The sequence below is a fragment of the Trachymyrmex cornetzi genome, unplaced genomic scaffold (genome assembly GCF_001594075.2).
Source record: "Trachymyrmex cornetzi isolate Tcor2-1 unplaced genomic scaffold, Tcor1.1 scaffold67, whole genome shotgun sequence".
Taxonomy (NCBI): Eukaryota; Metazoa; Arthropoda; class Insecta; order Hymenoptera; family Formicidae; genus Trachymyrmex; species Trachymyrmex cornetzi.
The window spans coordinates 227,301-252,841 of NW_017299992.1; the positions used below are offsets into that span (position 1 = coordinate 227,301).

Here is a 25,541-nt window from a genome sequence, read left to right on the forward strand (position 1 = left end):
TCTTGTTTAATTTTTTACTCAAAATATACATTCAATATAAATAAAGTTTCCTAGACATTTTGATTGGAAAATAATTGAAATAATCATTTCTTATTAATCTGTGTGTTATTTCTATATCTATAAAATGTGTGCCGATAATTCAGAGACACCCTATATGCACCAGTAAGAGCGGACAGGATCAGCCTGAACTTGATGTGCCAGCGTAGGGCTATCTTCTCGTTAAAATGTATATACGCCAGTCTCCTCGTACTTTCCTACTATACACGCGAGAAGATGAGCGCGATTTTCAACAGATACGCACAATATCTTGGGTTTTCTGTTTCTATCGGATAGATAATTGCGCGTGTTCACACAATCTGGACACGCCCGCACACACGCGATCCTTTTATTTCTCTCGTTTTTACAGGTAAGCCCCGTAGTTTTCGTTCGTTATAAATATTGGCGTTGGTAAGAATAGCGATATAGGTAATGGCAATTCCACATGCACATGTGTCGCATATGCGTAACTACCGCTACGCATGCACGTACGCATTTTACGGCTGGCGAAACGCATCTCTTTTTCGCCGTTAGAATTAATCGATCCGATGAATCTGTCGCTTGTTTCTTGAAGATCTTTCCTCGTAAAGTTATCTTCATGTGCGCATAGAATTTCAGCGACAAACAACCTCGGAGGACTTTCGTTTTCTCAATTATATCGAGATTGCCGCGAATCATATTATATAATACTTAAAGTTCTTTTAAAGATTTCGTTCTTTTTAATGTTCATTATTTTACTACCATGTTTTGATCAAAATTCAAGTATGCAAAATTAAAGTATTGTGCTAATAATGGGATGTGCAATGGACAGGATGGAGATTAAATGGGAAAACTTGACGCGCGATGAGATCTGAAAATTTATTACTAAAATTGGAATCAGTATAATTTTGATGAGTTCCGATTTTGATGGAACGGAAACACAAAAGTGTCCATTCGTTCGTTCATTCGAGAGAAAGAAACGCAATATAAATAACCGACATAAAGTATATTTCTTTACCCCCATAGCATTCAACTCATCAAGATTATATCGATCTTTCTGCTCAAATGGTCTCGGTGACGTTCGATGGAATTGCATTACTGCTGATAAACAATTCCGACGACACAAGACAATTCCGAACACAAGTTATCTTGTTTTAGCGTTAACTTTTATTTGAACAATTTAAAGTAACGTCACTGTTAATCAGCAGTTACAGTAATGATCATGACGATGAGACTTAATAATGTTGTTGAAATGAAAGAATCTTGGCAAACATCCACGAGCGTGTGGTGATCGTCGAGGTAACAACGGCGATCGTCGCGGATAATCCACAACGTGTTAGGAACCGGAAACGGATACGGACGAGGATTTCCTTGGACGATCTTCGCTACTGCGACTCGTTGGATTCATCGTAGGGCGGATTGTTTCGCATCAACCTATTTTTATCCACCGATCAATCGAGTATTCAAGGGCGGCCAACCACCTGAAATAATAGTAGAAAATTATTTTCGGTAGATATACACTAATAATAAGGAAAATAAATGTCAAAAGTTTTAATTAATTATTAAATTTTAAAAAGAAAAATATATTACATTTGCATTTATTCTGTGTACAAAAAAATAATCCTAATAACCAGACATATATCTTTATCCAAACATTTACGCAAAATTTTATTTGTTATTATTAATCTTAAATGTTTTTTTTTAAATAAAATATTATTTAATTGTAATCTTTAAGTACGATTAAATTATCATATTGTAGTAAAAAAATATTTTAGATTAATAATAAATTTGGTGTAAATGTCCGGATATACGTATACATGTCCGATCACTAGGACTTTTATCATATTGGAGTTGAAAATGACTGATATCTGCTTATTTACCGTTTTTTATCCATTTCTGATTCGCTAGCGAAGATATAACTTCTTTGCGTGGGATCCGGTGGTTGCAACTCAAAAGCGTGCTTCCTGCCGCCGGAACTCGGAGCGCTGCTATGTACCCTGAAGCCGTGTAGACACGCCACGCCAAATGCTTTGTCGGCGTTGGCGTCATCATAGAAATATAGTGCGGCGTCCTTCAGCACGCAATATCGCCTGGACCAACCGGTGGGCGAGGACGTTTTCCGTGCGTGTTCCTGTTGTTTGTTCAAATACCCGAAACAATCTGGCCTCTGAATAGCGCACGCAGCCATCTCTCTCATTCTTAGCGAAGAGTCCAGCCAAGTGTCAATCTGACGAAAGCATTGAGTAGTTATTTAAAAAATTGGCTAAATGAATGGGAAAAAGTAAACAAGTTTATAAAAAAATTTACAAAGAACATTGTACGTGTATATGTGTTTGTAGATATACTTTATACAAAAATTATATTTAAAATGTAATTATTTTAAATAAATAGTCGAAAAGACATTAAACAATTCGTATAGCAATTCACTTTGCATTACCTGATTGTTCCTCTCGACAGCTTCGCGAATAACCGTAATCCATCGAGCTGCCGCTTCTTCGGTATCGGCCGCCAATCGTAGTGTTGGAGCACCTTTTTTCTTTATCGCGAAACCGTGCACTCTCAATTCAGGCGTCTGCTCCACATCGTACTTGAGAAGCATTACCGCTCCCACCGGTTGCGAATCCTGTTACGATAAGTGCACTTTAAATCGAAATTGACTCTCGACTTGCGTAAATCAATTCTCGGCAATTTCCACTTCGAATCTTCAAAATTACATCGATTCTATTTTTTACTTTTAAATAAAAACTAAAAAGGTATCCCTTGTTTTATTTTTTGTTAAATATACCTGGAGATATTTCCTTTGTTATGATTTTTCATAAAAATTCTCTACGTAGATATTCGCAGGTGCCCGGTACGCAATAAGCTAACGTTACAAATTTGCTTTTAAAAGTAATAAATTTCATTTACCGCGTCAGTCTTATAACAATACAGGCAGTTGTCACGACGAAGAGCGAACCATCGTCGAACCCATTTTTCCGTACTCGACGATGTGGATTTTCTCCATAAGTATCCCGAGTAGAGTGGTGCTTCTTCAACGCTCTCCTTCGCTCCGGTGCGTGCAACACGCGGCGCCAACACGTTGCAAGTTCTTGCGACTTCTAATTCCAGAACATCCGTACCGGAGTGCGCCAGTCTTACGACCTCCGAGTGCGTGGCGTCCATAACGCTTCTGCCGTTCACCGACATGATGATGTCGCCAACCTCGAGACCGGAACTCTCCGCGGGCGTGTCTGGCTCGATCGCGGAAACTACCACGGGCTTCGAGCCATGAATACGGAATCCAAATTCGCCGCCAGCTTCGCGTTTCACAACTACCCTCTTGTCGCTTTCTGCAAACATTAAGTATATAGCTACAGCTTTTTCTCACGAAAACAAGGAAATTAGAAAGTTGAAACCCTTCGCAATTAGCAGAATTATCTTTTTTATATTTTTAGCGAATTTTGCATTACAAAATTTAAAATTAACACATATATTTTATCTTTTTTATTACATTTGTTAAAAAGAAATATTTTAAAATATTGTTAAATCAATTTCACAGATTGTTACTTATTCGATGGTAATTATAATTATTAATTTATTTAACACTAAATACACTTTAGTAATACACTTAAATATTTACACTTACAATTTGGCAAAGAAAATTTAACTAATCTCAAATTTTATAACAGTTATTTTGTATATTATAATAATTATTCTATATATAATACTTTCTAATATTTATTAAATATTATATACCTACTAATGTTTATGAAGAAAAACGCACATTATATTCTTTTTATCATAATTTCGTATGTTGAAACACAAAAGATTAGTACATTTTAATTCCTCTTACAGTAGCATTTAATATGCAAATCCGAGCGGATTACATTTTGTCGCGAAGCTTATAATATACTTGGACAAAGGGACTCGCGTACATGAAGTGGTTTAAATTGTTAAGCCTCGCGCTTTACAGCCATGCTATGTGGTATCGAGTGACGTATCACAAGAATAGTGCGACACGATTATGTCCACGCGAGCACAATCGGGCAAGCAAATCGGTCGCTCTAGATCAGAAAAGGGCCGAAGCGGAAGAAAAATGTATCGACGATGGCACGCGACGTAAACGTTCAATGCAAAAGGCGCCGGGTGCCGCGTCAGCATGAGCTACAAACGTAATCGAGCATATTTAGAGCTCAGACCTTTTCCTTCGTGATACAGAGGTGACTCCGGTCGCCGTCATCGTACCACCACAGTGCCGCTTTTATTTTTGCGCCATTGCAAGCTTTGTCCATTTTAGTCCTCGCTTTGATCATGAACGTGAAAGACGCTGGAAAAAGCACGACTCGTGCGCGCGAAGTTCGTCATATACGGCATCATAAGCACTGCCGGGTATGGATATACATAGAGGCAGTGGTCGAGAGGTAATGAGGTGGTGTAATACCCCATGTGTCCCCTAGATTCATCGCCGTATGTCCCATCTATGGATGCTTTGATCGATTTGAGCCCGATTAGAAAAATGTCGCGACACCAATAATGCCATAATCGTAAATGTCAGGCGTAAAACGTTTATCAATGAATTAGATCTTCTTACGATACACGAGTTGTACTAGATACTTTGTGATGGCAGGTGCACTTATTGAGACATTTAAATCATGCCTCGGCAATTCTTGGCCGACGTTCAGTGTCGTTAGCGGTACGCCTTTTAACTTTTGTATCGAAATATAGCACCTATGCTATAGTTATTTGTTCGTCGTTAATTTGGCGCCACATAGTGCTTTATGAATAGAAATTAAGTCATAAATATAAATTATCTCCGCAGTCTCTTCAAATAATTGTAAGACTCTCTAGAGAATGTCGTAATTATAATTAACTGTCGTTTGACCGAAAAGGTAACCTCCACTAAATGTTACGATTCAAAAGAAAGAAGATTTTAAAAGGAAATATCTTGTTTTATATACAAAGAACGATTTTGGTAAAATATTTAAAAATTTAGCTAAATACAGATGTGAAAATAATTTTGTTGGACCATCAAAATAATTACGTAGAAATCTTAAGCTGAACAATGCTGCAAAAAGTTTTAACGTTCTAGTAACCAGTTTGTGCGTCCTACATAATTGTTTTAATGCTCCAACAAAATTATTTTTAGATCTGTATCTACGTAGCTAAATTTTTAAATACCTCAGCAAAACCGTTCTTTCTGTGTATTAACATATTTTTTAGAATAAACGTTATCGATCGTAACGTATTGATGTATTGAATCTTAGTATGATTTGTACATTGCAAAGTTTCAACTTTGAGAAGAAAAAAAGTGGAGTAGGTGTGTGTATGTGTGTTGATGGCTAATCTATTAGTATGTCTAACATTTTTATGTATTATGTGATACATGTATAGTTATATATACATAAATACCTACACGGTTAAAACACATATTGTGTATTATAGATCCGATTAGACCCAAAGTAGCAGCTTTCAAATGATGTTACAGAAAAATGTTTCTATTTTTAAATATATTTATGGAGATATTTGATCAGTGTTTGATAAGTTACAAAATATCATGAAGTCAATTTGACTGAAACAACTTTTTCCATACAATTAGTACGAGATCAATTAATACGAGATCTTTTAACGTTGAAAAAATTCTGCTTAAAACATTAACGTAAACATCATTCGTCATTACTGATCAATCCAACTGTCATTTTTACTTCTTTTTCCAAACATTTTTTTCTATATTTGAAAATAAAACTTCATCCCATTACCTGTCGTCGTCACACCAAATTTCGCCAAAGCTTGACCCTCCCTACACCAGACTCTGAGCATGCACTTAAGCAGCTCCTCCAGAGCTCGCTTCAATGTCACGTCCTTGTCCACTTCCGTCGTGCACTCAGAACCGGCGGAGTTGCACACCATCGTCGGTTGTCAACGGAACAAATTCAAGACAGCAGGAGATTTATCACTCGTGAGCTGTCTTCTTCTCGAATTCCTCCACTTTTTCGATATCGAAGAGAAATTAATCAGACCACAAATTAAAATTGAGATTGAATTGGAATCTCTGACCATTTAAAGTTCGCTAAACTTATGTATTAATTTTCTTTCTTCTGATTAGTTAGAATTCAATTCGATCTCAATCTTAATCTGTAGTTTGATACCGGGAAAATGTCTTTCACCGCCACCGCACCTCCGGAAGACGAAGCTCCGTTCGCGCGCGGTCGAGGATGAACTCACGGGTGTACACAGAAAACGGCGGATTCGCGAAGACGATGTCTCGAGCCAGCAGCCTCGTGGAATGCGACTCGGCGCCCTGACCCACTGACTGCCAGCCAAAAGCTCCTTCTTCAAGTCACCGCCCCGCGCCGGTCCCTCCGGTACCCTCGCACGTTCCCGCGGTTCGCGAGCGCCGCTGCGCTTCTTCGTCGTCTTCGCGCGAGCACAAATCACTTCTCCCCTAACTTCGGTTTCCTTCTTCACCACGGACGAGCCGGACTTAACGTCTCGCTCGATGGCTGCTCGGGTGGATTATATTTAGACGACGGAGTATTACGCGGAGCTTATTTAAAGAATCGGGAAGAACGCCTCTCTCCCTCTGTACCGGCCTTTCTTTCTTTATCCATGTCTTTTTCGACGTGTTGTCATGACCTAATTCTTTTCTCTTCTTCTCTCGACCTCTTAATTTTAATTTCTGTGTCCCTTGCTCTAGCTCTCTCTCTCTTTTTTCTTCATAATTTGAATAATTTTGAATATTCATGATAACTCGCTTTGTACTCACGGTTATGAATATAATGTTATAAGTGTAATTTTATTATAATCCTTATTTCTGCATCTATTCAATTTTTAACTTGTATTATTCTCCACAATCTCTTTGATTGTCTTCAGAAGAATTATGTCAGATGATTGGAATAAATTTTATCCATTTAACTTTCTGACACCATGATCTATTTGTTTATGTATCTCTTCTACCTCATGTCACTTCTGTGATACCTCCTTTTTCCTTTTTCCTTCCTCTACTTCTTTTCCTACATTTCTTTTTCGCCTTCATCTTGCCCCCGTTAGCTCGTTATCTAAATCTCTTTTTTTATAGCAGATATATCACAGGATGCTTTCGCGAAACGGTTTAAGAATATTCTTCGGCGATGCGTGAATCGACGTTAAAGCGGCACGTTTGTGCTGCGTGGACGTCATCCGCCATCCGTCGAATGATCTCATGACGTAGAGATTTTGGAATGCGGCTTAAGAATTTCTAACATAGACACGAACGATTATAGAACAGCTGCACCGATAAAACCGTGATTAACGATCGTGCTAATAGGCGTTCACGGATTTACACTTAAAAGATTAACATCTCGAAAGTTCATATGATTTATGTACTTTTAAACTGGAACCATCGAGATATCAAGCTATATTTTTTATTATCATTTCTTTCAAACATTTTTCCAAATATTTTTCACTTGAGCTGTCATTTCTTATAAAGTTCTTCTAAGTTGCTTCGTTAAAAAGTTTCAATTTTTTTACATAGCCAGTAATCCATTATAAAATAACAAAACATAAAAGATATGAGAGAAAAAGAAAATAAAAACTTTATGTTAAATTTCAAAACTATTTTAGAAACTATTTTAATCTCCGACTTACCGAAACATTTCGTTTGTATCCTCTTGTACATTTCACCGCTGCTTTTTCGATGTACCATCCTATGCGTGGCTGCTTGATATCTCTTCTTAAAATTCTTCTCGCTCTCCGTAGATTCTTGAGAATCCCGTCGCTCCTTATGGATACTATCTTCGTCGTCACCATCTCTGCTGTCAGGCCTTTTCCATACGTGACTTTCCTCGAGATCCCCGATATAAATCCATTCGCTACTTAAGTACGGTTCTACATAAGTATCCTCATCTTCTCTTCCTATCATTAAAAAGAAATGACAAATATTATTCATTAAATTTTAAATTCATTAAATGCATTAAATGATAAATATATTATTTGTTCAATTTTACTCTTATTCATTCTTCTTTACTTAAATTTTACTCTTATTTTATTCTAACATTATTTATTTTTAAAAAAGTTTAAAATTTTATATTAAAAGTATAACTGAAAAATAAAATAAAGAAGATACAATTCAACCTTTCAAATGATGTATAAATTTGATTTAAATATTTTACTTTTTATCTCTAACATATATTTTTTAATTTACCTGTAAGAATTTCCATACTAGCGTCAGTACTTCGAGCTTGCAACCTTCTCCTGCCCATGTCATCGATTGAACCTCTACTTCCTGGTCGGGGAGTGGCTCTTTCTTCCGATTTAGCCCGAATATCCGATCTACCGGCACTGCTACGGCGATGTCTACGGTCTCCTCGATCTTCCGATCTGTACCTCTTGTCGAACTTCTTGTACAACCGATGTCCTGTAACGTGCTTGGAAGATGTTCTGTGTCCTTCTGGGGAGTCCGCAAAACCTGCCGGTGGTCGAACGATCTCTTCCGGCACCTCGGGAGTGAAGCAACAGGAGGGCACACACGATAGAGAAAGAAGGCAGATAGACTGACAGATAAGTAGATAGAAAGAAGTACTACTTCGCATACGTATTTAATTTTCTACGTGCAGTTGAGCATTTATGACATTACAAGTCTATAGAAATGAATAGATGCTAACAGCTCATGATATTCAAGTTCTGTATATTCTCGATTATTTTAATTTTTAAGACAAATATTTACAATCTTTTAAAAGACTTATGGAACACTTATTTATTTCAATAAAATTTATTTATACAAAAAGTGAAAAAAGTAGAATGAGATTTGATATTTTAATAATTATTCAAATATATGTAAACATTTTCTATTATTTAAGAAAATTATGTAAACTTCATAGATATTTTTATTTTAATACAAATGTTTTTACTTGTAATACAGTCTTATTTTTCTTTAAAAATTATGTTCGTAAAAATAATATGTAGGAAAATATATCAAAGTTAGTTTCAAAAGCAGAGCATAAATCTATACGCTATTTCTATAAGCGCTATTTATACAACTCATTAATATATCAAGCAAAAGAAAAAGTTATTTGTGTAATTAACATTTGTACAAGTAGACTACAAAAAATTAATGAGATTTTTAAGGGGTTAAAATCAACTATTCAGAGGAATACTACGACATTCCAAACGTCAAAATTTTTATGAAATAATAATGATTTTCTTGATTCAATATTTAGAAAGTTGCAGAAATTAAATGTGTAACAAATATACTTTGCATATCTTTTACTCGCAAGAAAATGCTTTAATTTGAAACTACAATAAAGCTATACAGAAATGTATTTTACGTTTATCTTTTTAATTTAAAAAAATTGTTACAAGAAAGCTTTTGATCGTAAGTAAGTACGGTATAATATCATTAAGTCCTATTAACTCTTTGCATTTAAAGTTTCCTCTTAGCTTAGACAATTCAAAGTAATTCTTGTAATGCATTATTAATATCGCATAAAAGTCAAAAACACAATTAGAAAGACTTAAAACGATATAAAATTGAACATATTTCCATTTCTAGAGAGCGCGTTCGAATGACGAAACAATATTGTCCTCGCAAAGAGGTCATCTCGGAGCAAAGGGTTAAAATGAAAGACAAATGAATAATGCACGATAAGTAATATATCACCTCTCTGCCACAATGATGACAGTGCGCAGCGTCCAAAGCGGCAACGGAGATGCAAGGCTGATCGGCGCTTTCGCTATAAAAGACACTGTCGCTGCCCGGACTGACGGATCTCAACGATTCCGCCGACAGTGCTTTCAGTCTCGCCTCCGGACTTTGTGCTTCTATGACGAGCGCTCGCTGACCATTGTGCCCTGGACTACGCTGATAACGTCCAGGACTCAAGCGACTAGAACAAACTATGTCGTCCGCGACACGGGACTTTCTTCGCGGTAAACTGCCCGTTATAGCCGCGTTTTTATCCTGCAACGCGATTGTTTATAGATATAGCATGTGCGAAGAAGAAAGAATTACACAGAAAAATAATTTTGTTAGGAGAGAGAGATATCCACAAATTTTTTAAATTAAATACAGAAAATGATTTTTTGAAACATCAAAATAAAAATCTCAAACATAATGAATAGAGTGCTGCAAGAAGTTTTGACAATTCTAACAATCATAATTCTAACAATTATAATACGAAGCAATTGTTAGACCGTATTAAATATAAATGAAATTTTACATAAGAAGAACTCTATATTCGATCGAAACAAATCTTAGTGCTTAAATACATATTTCTTATGTGATTTTATATACAATACATTCTGATTCTGCATATTGTGCGTCAAAATGTTTTTCCGGATTTAAAATGTTATAATATTCTTGTTAAAAGATACTTATTAGCATTAAAAAATTATTAAATCGCTTGTATAATTTAATAAATGATATTTTGGTATAATTTAATAAGTGACTATTCTGGAATCAAAATGTATATAAATTTACACAAGAAAATATGTATTTAAGCACTGAGATCAGCTTCGACCGAATATTGGGTTTTTCTTATTAAAAATTTTAGTAATCAGTTTAGGCTACGTTTCACAATGTAACTACAGTAACCAAAATGCTATGGTTACATAATATGAACCGTAAACTTGCCTTTAAGCGTTCTATTGGATTGGATAAAAAGTTCGTAGCTACGAACTTCCAAATTCAAGCAGTTGTAACTTTGTTAAAAATAAACGAAATTTAAATTAAAAAAAGTTTTAAAGCTTAAAATCTCTACTTTCACGAGACTACTATATTTTTTGAGCCCTTGTGATAATTTATATATATAGATATAGAAAACGACGAGCTGGACAAAGTAGGAAATTTTCTTCTCATTTTGTAGGCCTGTCACGTAACCAAAAAAAAAATTTGTGAAAATTTTCGACTTTCTAACGTGAAAGCTTAAAATTTTCTTTACAAAATCATTTTTTTAAATGTTCCTAAGATTTTTTGCTGAGTTATCGCTGATTAAATAAAAGAAGCATATTGACTTTAATTGCTAAATTTTTTTAAATCATGTAAACATGATACATACAAATGGAGTAGCACTTTTGTTCCAATACATAATTGATATCAAATTATTACATAATTTGAGGATCCAATAAAATTATTTTCAGATCTAACCAAATTTTTAGTTACATCAGCAAACGATACTTTCCGTGTAAGAATCTTTTCTTTATAAAAGAATAACAAAATATGCCGAATACATTAACGATCGTCGTGCTTACCTCATTGCTGCGTCTTCTGGTAGAAATATAGCCACTGGTCTTTCTTCTTGGGCTTTCCCTGGTCCGACGATGTCTCGCGTTCTCTGCACCTTCCCGATGCATGTGATGATGGTGATGATGATGCATATGATAATGATGACTGCAGCTTGAATCATCGGACGTCGGCGCGTGTGGACCATCCTCGGCTTGCTCTATTCTCCATTCCTCCTTTTGTGGACTTCTGAGCACTTGTTGTTGCTGCATTTGCGTCGACTGTTGCACGGAGTCCCGTTTTCTATTATTCCGATGAGGACTCCGAGCCGACGTTGGCTTGCTGCGCGATCTGTGACGATGGCTAGGAGTCGGGCTGACCTCGACGTTCTCCGGATATACCGGCTCCGCGGAGTGCTCCAGTTCTACGTTGCTCGATGTTCCTCCGAGGAAGTCTAAGCTAAAAGTTTTCTTCTTTCGACGACGTTCCTCTTCGCTCCACATGCGAACGTCAGGTGGCGACTCGGCGTAACCTCCGGACGACGATCGATGACCCTCCTACCGAAATGAAACAATAAATCTTTTGCGATTAATAAATATTTTATTTTATTTTATATATCTTACAGCTACATGTAATTTGACTGTAAATGTCTTCGAACTTTTCACAAATTTGAACAAAAATATTTTTATAAATTATATAATGTTTTAAACTTACATCTCGATCCAATTCAGTCTCTGAGGTATGTCCACTGCGTGGAGCGACTTGCTCTAAATCATTATTCAGGTCCGTCATCGCGTCCTTTAGGTCGTAGCTACCTGAACTACTGCTGCTACTAGACCTCATTGCCGGTGGAGGTAGTTCTAATCCAAATGCAATTTCCGCTTCTTCTAAAATTGGTGGCGGACTACACGGCTCCTCGATAACAGCCTAATAACGTAAAGTACAAATTTTAATTAAATTTTTTTTTGCTAATATCGTAAAATTCTGTTGCTTAATTAACTTTAAATGAATTTTATTTTGCGAAAAATTAAAGTTTAAATTAAAGTTTAAATTAGATCGATAATATAAAGTAAAAATTATACAAAGTCTTAAGTCCATTTTGAATACATTTTTAATTTAAAGAAAAAATTAGAAATTAAAATTAAAAACTAAATTTGCGTCAAAGGTAGCAAAAAATTAAGTGATAATGTGCAGTTATATTGTATATGTATAGCGATTACCTTGTAAATTTATTTAAATTGTTTAATTTGAATGACATCCCTCCGGCATAATTAAAATGTAATTAACGAGCATTTACCTCGCTCCTCGCCAGGCTGTAAATTGAGCTTGCGCTTTCGAAGGAGCTGCCTTCGGCGGCGGTCGCGGTGGTCGAAGCGGGCGCCGACGCCGCGGCACTGGACGTCTGCGGTGGCCTCGACCAGGAACTGGTCGTGGCGGACGTGCCTGTAGTGGTCCCGGTTTCCGTAGAAGTATTGGCAGTGACATAATCCTCGGAGGTCTCGGAAATATCGGTGTTCGTGCGTCCGCCCGAGTCGGTCCTCGCTAGGCTCAAACCGAACTCGCTCGACGACTGCGACTGGGGTTGAGACAACGGCGGACCTGGACTCGCGCGGCGTAATCCACTTCTCGGTCGGCTGTTACTTGCAGAAATAGATGATTCGATACTGGGGAGAGGAATGAACATAAATTTTAATTTAAATGTGTGGAGAAAAAGACCTGAAGAAAAAGCGGGGTATCAATTTCAATGTTGTGGGATAAACATTTTATGCACATTGATTGCAACATTACTAAGGAAAAAATATGTACATTGACGATAATATATTTTTTAAGGGAACGTAAGGATGAATGTCTTCCTTGCTACAAATTCCTAACCACGTATCCACTATTGCTATATTGGAAGATTATAATGGTATCTTTTAACATTTTATTGTACAAACACAAAATAAAAAGTCAAACAAAAATATAAAATATAAAATATATATAAATATTAATTATAATGATTGCAAAACCGAAAAAAAAATATTTACAAAATTATAATCATAATTTTAAAAAATTATAACATAATATATTGCATTATATTATTTAATGTATTTATCAATTTTTGGGAGGAATGAACACACTTGAGCGAACATTATTCTGCAATTTCCATACTAAATATTTAATTATATATATATATATATAAAGAATTTTTTAGCAATTTATCCTTTTATAAAAATAGTTATCATAGAAAAAGTGATATTAATTATTGAAATTATTACTTATCATTTTATTTGTATTGTATGCAAAAATGTATGTCCACTCAAATATATTAATTTATGTACAAAATGATTATGTACAATAATATATTTTGAGATGTGTGTTCCAAGCATGATTTATCGAAAATATCGAATTTAAAATTGGGGAACTACTATGAAACCAAATCAGAATGTGTTGTAGTCTTACATATCGTACGCATAAAAATGTGCTGCTGTGGATACATCATTGTAGTAAATTTGTTGAAACTGTACTGGTAACAGATCTTGTATTCTGTAAGACCGTCTGTAAAAAGTACCTCCTATAAGTAAAATAATACGCAAAACAGAATACGAAAATCTCTTGATATCTTTTGATCAGAGTATCGGATTGGTTGCTCCGCAACTATCTAATAACTTTAATATTCTCTACCGAAGAGATTCTATTAAAATGAATCTTAATCTACCTTGGTGTGAGGGGTTGCACCGGAGTGGCTGGTTCCAGACGTATTCTCGGACTCGGCGGGCAAGGTTCCACCTCGTCTTCCACGTCCAGAGCCTCGGTATCCATCGAGGAACGTTGCTGATGTTGCAAAAGCAGGAGATGTCTTCTCCTCGAGGATGGTGTCAGTAGAGCTAACGAATCAGCTTGAAGAACTGTCGCTTGCGACTCGTTCCATATTCCGTCGCTGTGGTCCCTGGTCACGTCATTCGTTAAAGAATCACTGGAGGCAAACGGTGAAGTCACCTGGCCGACGATACTAGTACCGGCGACGCCGGTCCCAGTACTAAAAGCAGGCGGATAGACTGCAGCGTGCAGTAAGGCGCAGGTGGGCAACGAATCGTCCTTCGGGGTCTGCGAAATTCTTCGTGTTGCTAAAAAGTATCGTTGATTACATTCTCTACAAGAATTTCTTCATCAACATAAGCATAAGTGGTTATTAACTGCATTATAATACACACTTGCTGCTGCAGTTGGCGATGTAGGGGAAGTTGGAAGTGACCTAGGAAGCATAAAATCATCTGATGATAAACCTTGTACACCATCTTCAAGGGATACGCTTCTTTTTCGAAAGAGACCCCGACGTATTAGATTTTCATGGAATTCCTAAAAAGATGTAATTATTTTACAAAAATTTTATTTGATATATTACGATAAATTTCAATCTTCAAAATACATTTCAAAATGTTTATCTACCTCTTCGTGATGATCCTCGTGAGGCGAGAGGCTTCGCAACAAAGATAGATCCTCGGGTGTCGAGGAAAATTGGACGGGTGTTCTGACAGTTCTGCCCCAAGAATCCTGCTGATTCCTTCTGCAAGTGTGAGGATAACTCGGCTCGCTACTTTCTCCAATAAGTTCACGTCTCTCGACACGAATTTCGCCATCGGAGAAGGTCTTCTGGAGAGGAAGGAATCGACGAGAGGGCTCGGAGATCCGGCTAAGAAGCGCGCGAGCATCAGGCGACACCGGTGCCGGTTTGAAATTTATAAAAATCTCCTGATCGTCTATATCGAGGGATTTACGATGTTGATTACACTGGAATAAACACAGAATAGATAATTTACTATTAAATGATTTACTATCATTACTCTTTATCGATTCGTTGAAATTATACGTTGTGTCAGATGTAAAAATGTGCATGATTCTACACTTCCAGATTAAAGCTTTTTGTGTAAAATATATAAGAGTTGATATCAAAATACACTTACAACGCCAATAGGAACAATTGCGATGTCTCCATTTGGCAAAGTTTCTTCAACGACAACGGTGGTGGTGATAGAGCGAATAGGTGGTGGTGTTGTTGAAATAAGAAAGGGTGACCTTGGTGGCTCTTCACTTTGAGTTCTATGGAGCGGCTCGTGTTCAGTTTCCTCTTTCGCTGGCGCACCAGCCTGGCCACCAAGCGGCGTTCCTAACTGTCCAGCTTCCGAGTAACTTTTGGTTAATTTTCTACCGTTGAAAACACCATTAGTTTGAGCACCTTGCGAAACCATCTTGACACGATGGATGGTTCTTGGACTGAGAGTCACCGGAAGTATACGACCGCGAAACATTGGCGGGAGCTCGGTTTGCGTCGCCTGAGTCTTCATGGCACCGCGTTTAGGTTGTTTCTCTGAAACAAATAAATTGCTACAAAAATCGGCCGCGAATTGATTTGTAAACTGTAAAAAAGTTTGTCGATTTATTATAGCAAACTTGAGAGAAATTGTTTTACATCAACTTTAATTAATTTTAAATATTTGGTACTTTGAATATTTAAATAAAGAACAAATAATATTTTTATGTAAAAATAATATATTTTTTCTCAAGTTAATTTATAAATAAATAATCTTTAAATAAATTTCTTATGCAAATTTTATAATAACAAAATTAATTTTAAACTTGTCAAAAAATTAAAAAAAAAGTTATTGGTATAAAATTTAGTTCACTATGTATTTTGTTTAATATTTTTTGACAACGTAGTATAATAACAGAAATTTATTTTGCACTTGCAACTTCAAGTGTATTCCTTCGCTCATTTTATTGTGAAGAATTTTATTACATTATAGTTCTTTAATTCATGTCACTCTAGCGTGTAGCAGGCTTTGCCGTCACAAACCGACCGCGAGTAAATAGCTTTAACTACTTTCCCCACATAATCTATGATACTTGGCTTGAGATCAAAATAGCGGGACGATCATCCGTGCGCAGTTGCTGCACAGTATGGAACCTCAGATTAAATTTCAATAAAAATTAATAATTTATTTTCAACTAAGAACCAATATAAAAATATTCTATTTGTATTTTTATCAAGATTAGATAATGCTAAGTTAAAAAGTTAAAAGTTAAGTTGAAAAATTAAAAAAATTAATTAATTTTAACTTTATTTAGTTACATTTTAGACTCTTAACTTTTTAACTTTATAGAGTTATATTTTATCGGTAACAATTAACTTTTAATTTGATTTTTTAAAAGTTAACATTAGGGGTAGTTGATATACGATACGTTATATGGATCCCATACTCGGATTATATGCTTGTACATTCGTATTTATCGGAAATGTATTTTTCTAATTTTAAATAATTTCAAATATTTTTCATTTACATTTAAACAAAGAGTAAAGAGGTTTAAAGCGTCGTTGTGAGCTAAAATCACGATTTTATTGGAAAAGTGCAGTTTACTGCTTTATAGGGATTATTTTTTGGTGCCCCAGAATATAATCATGCAAAAGATCATACAACTGATCAAAATCTGTGAAATATATATGTCTCTCTTTAATTAGTTAGTTAAAAAAGTTAATTTTTTAACTTAATTTTTTAATTTAGTTAAAAAAAAGTTAACTTGAAATCATGAAATAAAACAAATTTAATTTTTAACTTTTCAATTACTTTTTTTTCATTAACTTAACTTTTAATTAAATTAATGTCACTATGGATTAACTTTTATATCTCAATTAAGTTAAATTTTCAAGGCTGTTAACTTTAATTTAACTTAGTTAAAAAAAAGTTAACTTACGCAACTCTGAATTTTATAATTAATATTTTATAATCTTATATTTATAGTTTGTGTTAAAAAACTATTCTAACGCGATATTAAAATACGCGACTTACCAAGTACGAGAACACGTGGCTCAACACCAGGATAAGGATGAGCTAAGGGCAAGGACGAAGGCAGTATAGTATTCTGCATAGTCGGCTGCGAGTCTATAAGACGTTCCGGATTATGTGGCCTCGGAGGGCTTATGTTCCTTGGGACTTCAAACGATGTAAGCGTGTGCGATCTTGCGAAGCTCACGTGCTTCGCTTTTGGAACTTGCGATATTTGCATCGTTGTCATGGAGGCAAGAGGAGGAGGTACTACTGGTGGTAATACTGGTCGTGGACCTTCCAATTTCATGGATTCTTCGTCCTCTGGGACCCAAGTGTACCTATCGCGATGAAAAGCTTAGACTGTCAAATTATAATACCATTAAACAATAATTTATATTATCAATCGATATCTCAATTAATATCAGCAAAATTGGGGATGGATGCTTCTATAAATGTCTAAAGCACTTTTCAATTTAATTTATTATCACTTCAAATTATTAATTCAATCTTTATTAAAATAAGTGCTGCTTTTTATAAAATTTATATCACTGACATATGGTAACCATTAATTAAAATTTTGTAAATTATTTTAACAGTTTAGTTACTGTTGAGAATTTTTCAATAAAATATGTATCTTTGTTAATAATGAAAATTAAATAGGCTATAAAATATCAAGCGAGTATAGGTCGTACTGTTGCAAATATGATTCGATTACACGCGTTACGGATGTATCGTGAAGGAAACAGAATGACAACGTGTCATTCTATCGAAGCGCACATGACCATCTTACGTTAAAACACGTATATTTTATACATTTTAATCTTTAAAAAATGACGTTATTGCACAAAGATAATTTTTACCGTAAAGCAATTACGTGAAAAATAAACGCATAAACAGAAAAATTAATAAACTTAAAATAAGATCGTTAGCACGAGATGCTATATTTACGTTATTCACATCTATTAGCTCCAGACTTTTTTCCGCATATTCTGCACATACACAGCGATTTTGCGCAACCATAATTTTTTAATCGACCGCTTTCAGTTGACCTTAAAAAGCTGATAAAGGGGCGGTGCAACACTCATGCTAATCAGAAATAAACCCAACCCTAGACACTATGCTATGAGGAGACCACGGAAGGCTTTACACGTAACAGTCGATGGAACATCGTGCTATATAAATATCGTTTTTATAAAGTCTATCTAAAACCATAAAAGATACTCGGATCAATATAAGTATGAAGATAAATTTCTGAATATGACTTTTTTGCTATATCAATTATGTAAAAAAGAGTCATCACTCTGTTAAATCTATAGTGTCAAATTTGACCCAATTTAAGTCGCTCACTGCTTTTACTCAATATATCGTTATTTTATACTAAAACAACAATGGATAAATTTGACACCATGTGTAGTGCCAATTTGATATTCTATAGTGTCAAATTAGCACTACATGGTATCAAAGTTTAGTATAAAATAACGATATATTGAGTAGGAGCAGTGGGGCAACTTGAATTAAGTTAAATTTGATGTTGTAGATTTAACAATGCAGATTTTTATAGATTTCTTAGCAAAAACTCACAATCGATTTTTCTAGTAAAATTGTATGATTTTCCTAACAACAATATAATACATATTTGTAATAATTTTTTGATTTCCAACTTTCTCATTTGTATTATAGATAAAAGAACGTTTCTTTCCCTTAGATTTCAATTTCGTTTCTTTTACACGCTCACCATTTGCACTGCGACACGCCTTTCGATCAATTACGTTACTAAAGTCTTTACCGATAAATCGATTAGTAGATATACATTCTAAACGCGTCTCGACGGAGTAATTTGCCCCAAATATCCGAAGCAGTTCGACTGCCAAATAGTCGAAGGTAATATCGCTTTTCGCAGGTGTCAATCTCGCGTATGCAGGTATACTGCATGCGATGTAGTAATTACCGTAATTATTGGTAATGGAATATGAAACCGAACAGGTCATATTTGATTTTTAAAAAATATACATAAATATCTCACGTATATATCACGTTCATTAATATAATTATAAATTTGCGGAAGTACTTTTTCATCGTTATCGGAGAATTGCAGTTTCATATATCGCAATATTTGGAAATTAATAAATATATTGCCACATCAGCTTTTCGAAGTTCTTAAACGTTTAAATTTCTCGACTTGTCGCTGATAGATTAGGATCGTTTTTCGCGTTTAGAATTCTGAAGGAAAAAGTGTATTACCGCAAGGGATCGATCTGTCTTTCTTACTCACCTCTTCGGATCGGGTACGGTGCAAAACGATCTTGGGCGCCGTCTAAAGTAGGAACTCTCGATCCAGTCCGCCTCGTCCTCAAGGTCGTACCGCGATAGACCGCGGGAATAGGTCGGATAAGGCTGACGGTACATAATTTGGAGGGGCCTTCGGGGATAGGGCGCGTCACAGAGGTTCTCGTCGCTGGGAACGCTACGCACGCACGCCGACAGGATGGAATTCCTGGTGGAGCTGCACGGCGACGGTCCCCTCGTGGACAGGCATCCGAAGAAACCGCCGCCGGACTTCTCGACGGCGTCCAGTTGCCGGCTGGTGATGCAGTATTGCTCTTTGATGTCCTCGCGCGAGTACAACGGCGTCGCGCGACGATCCCAGGAGTCCATAACGCCACCAGGACCGCCGAAGCCGCTGTGGAGGTCTACCTGCGTCGAGACGTCCACCTGTCGCAAACAGCCGCGATTAAATTTCCGGAAACCCAACCAGAGAACAATTCCGACGGGTTACGGACGTTGATTGACACGCGGAGCGATCTACGCGGATGTGATAGGAGTATGGTATTTCAAAGGAATCCCTGTGCGAGACTGATTTGTATTGATAACTGATAGGTGATTTTGACGACAGCACTTTCTGATGCTTTAATACGATCCAGTGTTCAAAATTGATAATAAAAGGAGTTTATTTTTCAAAAATTAATATGAAAAGCCACAATGTAACTGAAATAACGCGAGGGAAGAAAAATACCTGAAAACTAATTACTGTCCAATGCTATCAGGAAACGAGAAAACTCTCTAAATGAAATTACTGCAAGAACATGTACGGAGACTTGTCATTTTTATTTGTGTTACTTTTTTTAGTTAGAATTACATTATAAAGTTTTCACATTTTCCAGCTCTGACTGAATTATCAATTCTTCACTTCACGTAACGGTCTGGTTTAATTTACTATTATTTTTTTTACTTTTCGCTACGAAGATCTATTTGCAATATTACGATTAAAATTCAATTTGTACAGGATATTAATTATAGATACAATTTCCGATCGAGACAAGATCTAAAACATTTATTGACAATATTAAATTTCCGGTAAATTTCGTTGCTAGAAATCTGATATTCAAGACTGAAAATACCGAATTAAAAATATTTCTTGTTATGAATGTTGAAACATGAAATCACACTTGTCAAAAATGAAAAAAACAAAACGTTCTCGTATAGGGCGGTATTGTCTTCCGCAGGGCAGTTAAAAATTGTATCGCTTTTCGCGCGCGCGCGCGCGCACGATCGAGTACTGTAAACTGCTTCATTCATTGAAGTTCTGTAGCTATACAGGCTCATTGTACCGAACTACGTTATCGGAAATCGCAATAGTCGCTGCATTAAACTTCTGTAATTTCCCGGACTTCATTACCGTTCTTGCATTATTCCTTTCCTAAGCATGGAGTTCCGCTATCTTCTGCCTGCGCCATGGTGATGACAATGTAGTCTAATGTCTATCGTATTATCAGTTTCCGGTAACAAGATTCATTCGGCTTGTTCTCCGTTTAGTAGAGATCAACGAGACGAACGAGGGAAACGTTTCAGCCGTCGCCAACGAAGAGCGTTTCTCTCGAGGAGATTGACCTACATTCGGTCCCAGGAAACGGATTTTGAAGCGCGAGCAATGTCCTCATTCTCCAAGGATGAGAAGATTAGAAAATAATATTATTATTTACCTAAGTAAGCTCTCTTGTCATTGTCGGTATTAATTCATTCTTTTAATTAATTAAAAGTATTTATGAACAAAATAATAAACAAAAATTGTTGTTGATTTAAAAATAATAAATATAGTTAGACATGTAGATAAGTATATAAAAACAATAAAGATATATGATAGTAGCAAAAGAATATAATTAACTGCGCATAGAAGAAAGTACAACATATCTTTCAGAAACTTTCTTCCAAAAGTTAATTAAAAAAAATATACATTATTTTTTAATAAATTTATTTATTAATTAGTAAAATATGTCAAAAATAACAAGCAATGAATAAGCTCAAGTTTATCTTGTCAACAATTGTCGAGATCAATCTGATTACAACGGCAAACGTGGTAAATAAGTTTCAATTATCAAGACGCTCCAACTTTTTTCTTTTTATAATACAGATGCGGAAAAAGATATAAAACAAAAGTTACATAAAATAAGAATTTTGTTTGGTTTAGTATGGTGGTATCAATATTGTTACTTAAAATTTATTTTATATATATACAAATGTAACGTTATATCATGGTCGTAAAACTGTTGTACATGTTGCAATAAATCAAATTCTAAATACTTTGTTCTTCTGTATGAGTAACGATTCCACAAGGCATAAATCATAAATTAAAAGAAAACAAAACACGATTTTTGTTAAAGTAAAATTGAAACTTTCGGCAAGACTACGTCTATTCATTTATATTTATTTCAGAGTTTATTTATTTCTTATAATTTATAATACGCGTTTCATTTTCAGAATAAATAAAAATGAAGAAGTGCTGCGAATGGAAAACGCGGTTGTTGGTTTGGAAAATAGCCGTACAGCGCAACTGATCGAATGCTCCGGCAGTTGGATATACATTCACGTTCTTTCTACGCATAAACATGTCTATCATTATAATTAGGATCTCGATGGTACCTGAGGATAATAAACGGGTGTCGTTCTGCCGACAGCGTTGGCATCTCCTCGCATAGCAGGCGGCATGCTCGCGGATGCCGTGGGCAGATTCCTCGGGTTCATGGCAATTTCGGGACCGGGATGGATCCTCCTGACACCCGCCGGACCACCGGCGGGTGCCACGCTCGGTGCCTTCACCATCCTGGACCGCACCCCGCGCGGTCACACCGACTGGCTACGAAAACGGCTGCGAACACGCACACCAGCTGGCCGCCTATCGATCTACCCGCTTTTTCCCTCTCGAACGAGAGTAATTGTCCCACTCTCGGAAGTGAACCGAGAGATTCCCGCGAGCGAGCCAGCTTCCTCGTAGACTATCTCGTCGGCGCGCTTCGCGCCCGCAGGACCTTCATGGTCGCACGAGCGGGGATGACGGGTCCACCACCCGACTCTGTCCTTACGCGACACTCGCGCCTCGACGGATTCGCGGTAATCTGTCGTCGGCAGACTCCTGGCGATTGATACGTGCCGCGGAGGACCCGACTACGACGAGTGCGAAGGTGGCGATGGTGACGGCCACCACGACGACGTTGTGGCATACGTCGGACCACGACCGAAGCGACGCGTCTCGGTGGTCCTCGCGAGAACGCGAGGGATGACGAGCTCTCTCCTATGAGTTGGAAGAGACGCAACTGGAGGGTGCGCCGGGTGCGCGTGCTGGTGCAAGGAAGACCGCGTGATACGAGGAGGGTAGATACGGTAGAGACAGGGTGGAAGAAGCAGCGACGTGATAGAGGGGGATGAATGGAGGGAGTGGAAGCGTGGGAGAAATTGAAACGGGGAGGAAAATCATAGCGGATGTTCGCGGCAAAAAAAGGATCATGATGACGGGGGTAGTTGACGCGGTAGGGATATTTGTAACCTTCGTTACTCTCTCGACTCGTGTATTCGCTTTGTGAGCTGCACGGTACGTTTTACTCTCTCTCTCTATCTAGCATATTAATACCGTGATATTTATCCGTATCTCGTTCGTTTAATGCCGATGGGGTGAACGTCGTTCATAAATAGTTCTTTCCCGATTATTATCATATGGCGGCGAACTCTGTCGAACTGATTAATGACAATCTCAACACTTTTCTACTGAAAATTTTATAAGATCTTATAATTAATTCTCTTCGGAATCAGTAAAACATTAGTCAAAGTGGAGAAGCATTTGTTCGTGTTATCCGAGATTGCGCTAAATGATAACGTGATCAAATTAATTATGTCCATGTCCAATTAAAACATTCATAATTACATAATAATTCATGTACAACTATATAATATTTATATTCAAATTATACATATTTACATTTAATACAAATATAATTATTGTATATTATAGAATTATATTTCTTATAAATATATAATTGTAGTATATATTGTATTTATATTGAAATTTTTTGTAATTACAAAATCACTTAATTTCTTATTTTTTTATACTAAGAATTGACCATATATACCCATATATATCCTTAATCATCTGAAACGCCTAGTTTATATCACAGAATGTTCCAATGTTAAAACATAGTAGTCAAATAATTAGGTGAACAGTAATCGGGCTAATAGCATTGTCGCTGAATCAAAGGTAAACCAGGAAATGAACGCGAGAATCGTTCCGTTGCGGGCACGTGTGCATATGGGACAATGGCATTAGCTGGGAGGAAAGATAAAAAAAAGCGACATGTTAAACATACTGTGATAGAACTGGCACGTTGCGACGATGAATGAGGAGGCCGCGGGGAAAGCGGATGGCGGTGGTAAGAGCAGTAGAGGGAGCGAGATAAACGAGATGACACAGTTGCAATATTGAAAAGACAAGCCGGACGCGTGTTGGCACGGTGGAATGAAACAAATATGACGTCATAGACGAGCGTCGTCCTTAAAGCTGCGACGCCTACGTTTTGTGGCGTACATGCGCGTGGAAGTACCGACGCCTACGATTATGGGATGAGCGTAGAAGAGAAGGAGAAAAGGAGCGAGAAGGAGAAACGAGAGAAAGAGGGAGAGAGCATGAGATTAAAAAGGGGGAAGAGGAGCAGAGTATAAGATTGGCTACGTTGAGACCAGATGGAGCTCCTGCACATCACATCCTTCCGCCGTCACCCTGTTTGTTGCACGACCGGAACTACCCTCTGAAGTTCAAGCGACTAAGTATTTTGGTCGATATAATTTTAATCACAGATGATAGAATTTTAATCCTATTTTCTTCTTCGTTGAGTTACTGATTTGTTTGCTTGCTAAATTTTCAGCTTTATTTTTGTAATATATGTACGTGTATATTTTAATATTATTTTAATTTAAAGTTAATTCATGTAATTTATTAAGTTAGGTACTTGATATTTATATCCAGTTAATGATACTGTTTTCAAATTTGTTGCTCTTATGGATCAAAAATCTCATTTACCAGAATTGCTTTCAAAGGTAAAATTTGTGTGTATATATTATTATGAATATATTTATATTATCATATATTTATATATATATAAATTTATATATTATGTAAATGGTTTTGGAGCATCCTGTACATACGTATTTGTAGTTCTTTCACTGATGCAGAGAGGTCGCACGTATGACAAATGCATATCTGTGTATAAAATCGATGCAGATTTCATATGTACCGGCAGATTTCAGATTACAAAGGGATATTAGCATTTTAATTTTATAATTATTGCACATCAAAGCATAAAAGCGAATATATAAAGATGATATAATTTACATTATATATAGATATAATTATATATAGATACATATTTTAATTATACAAATATATTTAAGTTTTAGATTTCTTTGGTAATGGAGAACAAATATCTTTTTTGAATTATTTAATAATAAATGATGTAATGTGCTTTTGAGGCTTTCACGGGTACTTCTGGTATCTTTGAATAAATGACATCATTATCTGTAATATATTGGAAGGTCTTTTAAAAATGTATTTTGAAAACATTACAAAGTTGACAAATTTTTTACTTTCCAGAATCTATATCAACAGTTTGACTATATAACTTTTCATTTTATATCAATTATAAGAATGTTTACGGACTTTATAACTTAATTTTTACACTAAGGACCATTTTTTATTAATTAAAGACGCAATGTGCAATTTGTATTCTAATGCTTCTTCTTATGCTTGTGGCCTGTTGCCAATAACTTTCCTAAGTTGGAACTTTTGAATAAGGCAATTAGAAGGAAATCGCTTGCACGGAGCTGTATACGTAGGATAAGAAAAAATCGATATTCCATTATTATATTTTACTTTACGCTGAAAATGACTTAAAGCGGAGCCGAAACATTCGTTTCTGAAGAATATAATTATGTATTTTAATTTATGGACTACACTATATTGTTTAATTTTTCGCAAAAATAATTGCTTGATTTTTTGCCAAAATAACTTGACTCTTATAATCTCGTTTTTATATTATTATTTATTTATTAAATTGACATTATATTACATTCTTGAATAATAATACAATGACATTTGGAGAAATTTCTGAAAGTTCGAAACGTTTTTAAAGCATTTAGTATCCTGCATTTCTATTTTTATATTTTATATACTTTATATGTATATGTATGTATATTAAAATTGACGTGCATGGACATCCATAACAAATTTT

At 35.9% G+C, this 25,541-nt stretch overlaps 1 protein-coding gene across 2 annotated transcripts; it reads right to left on the reverse strand.

The window, feature by feature from the left end:
• Positions 1-73: 73 nt before the first annotated feature.
• Positions 74-22,457, reverse strand: LOC108767362 (uncharacterized). Of its 2 annotated transcripts, XM_018517213.1 has the most exons (18): positions 21,910-22,457; positions 19,265-19,704; positions 17,014-17,330; positions 15,133-15,536; positions 14,618-14,959; positions 14,383-14,527; positions 13,887-14,295; positions 13,631-13,726; positions 12,486-12,852; positions 11,903-12,115; positions 11,218-11,745; positions 9,629-9,928; positions 8,174-8,468; positions 7,618-7,884; positions 2,923-3,344; positions 2,453-2,638; positions 1,896-2,242; positions 74-1,496 (listed from the first exon to the last, which is right to left on the reverse strand). In XM_018517213.1, the coding sequence occupies exons 1-18, from the start codon at positions 22,087-22,089 to the stop codon at positions 1,445-1,447; spliced, it is 5,310 nt and encodes a 1,769-aa protein (XP_018372715.1). In that variant the 5' UTR covers positions 22,090-22,457; the 3' UTR covers positions 74-1,444. The 2 variants fall into 2 exon arrangements, with proteins under 2 accessions (XP_018372715.1, XP_018372716.1); XM_018517214.1 differs by lacking the exon at positions 13,631-13,726.
• Positions 22,458-25,541: the final 3,084 nt, after the last annotated feature.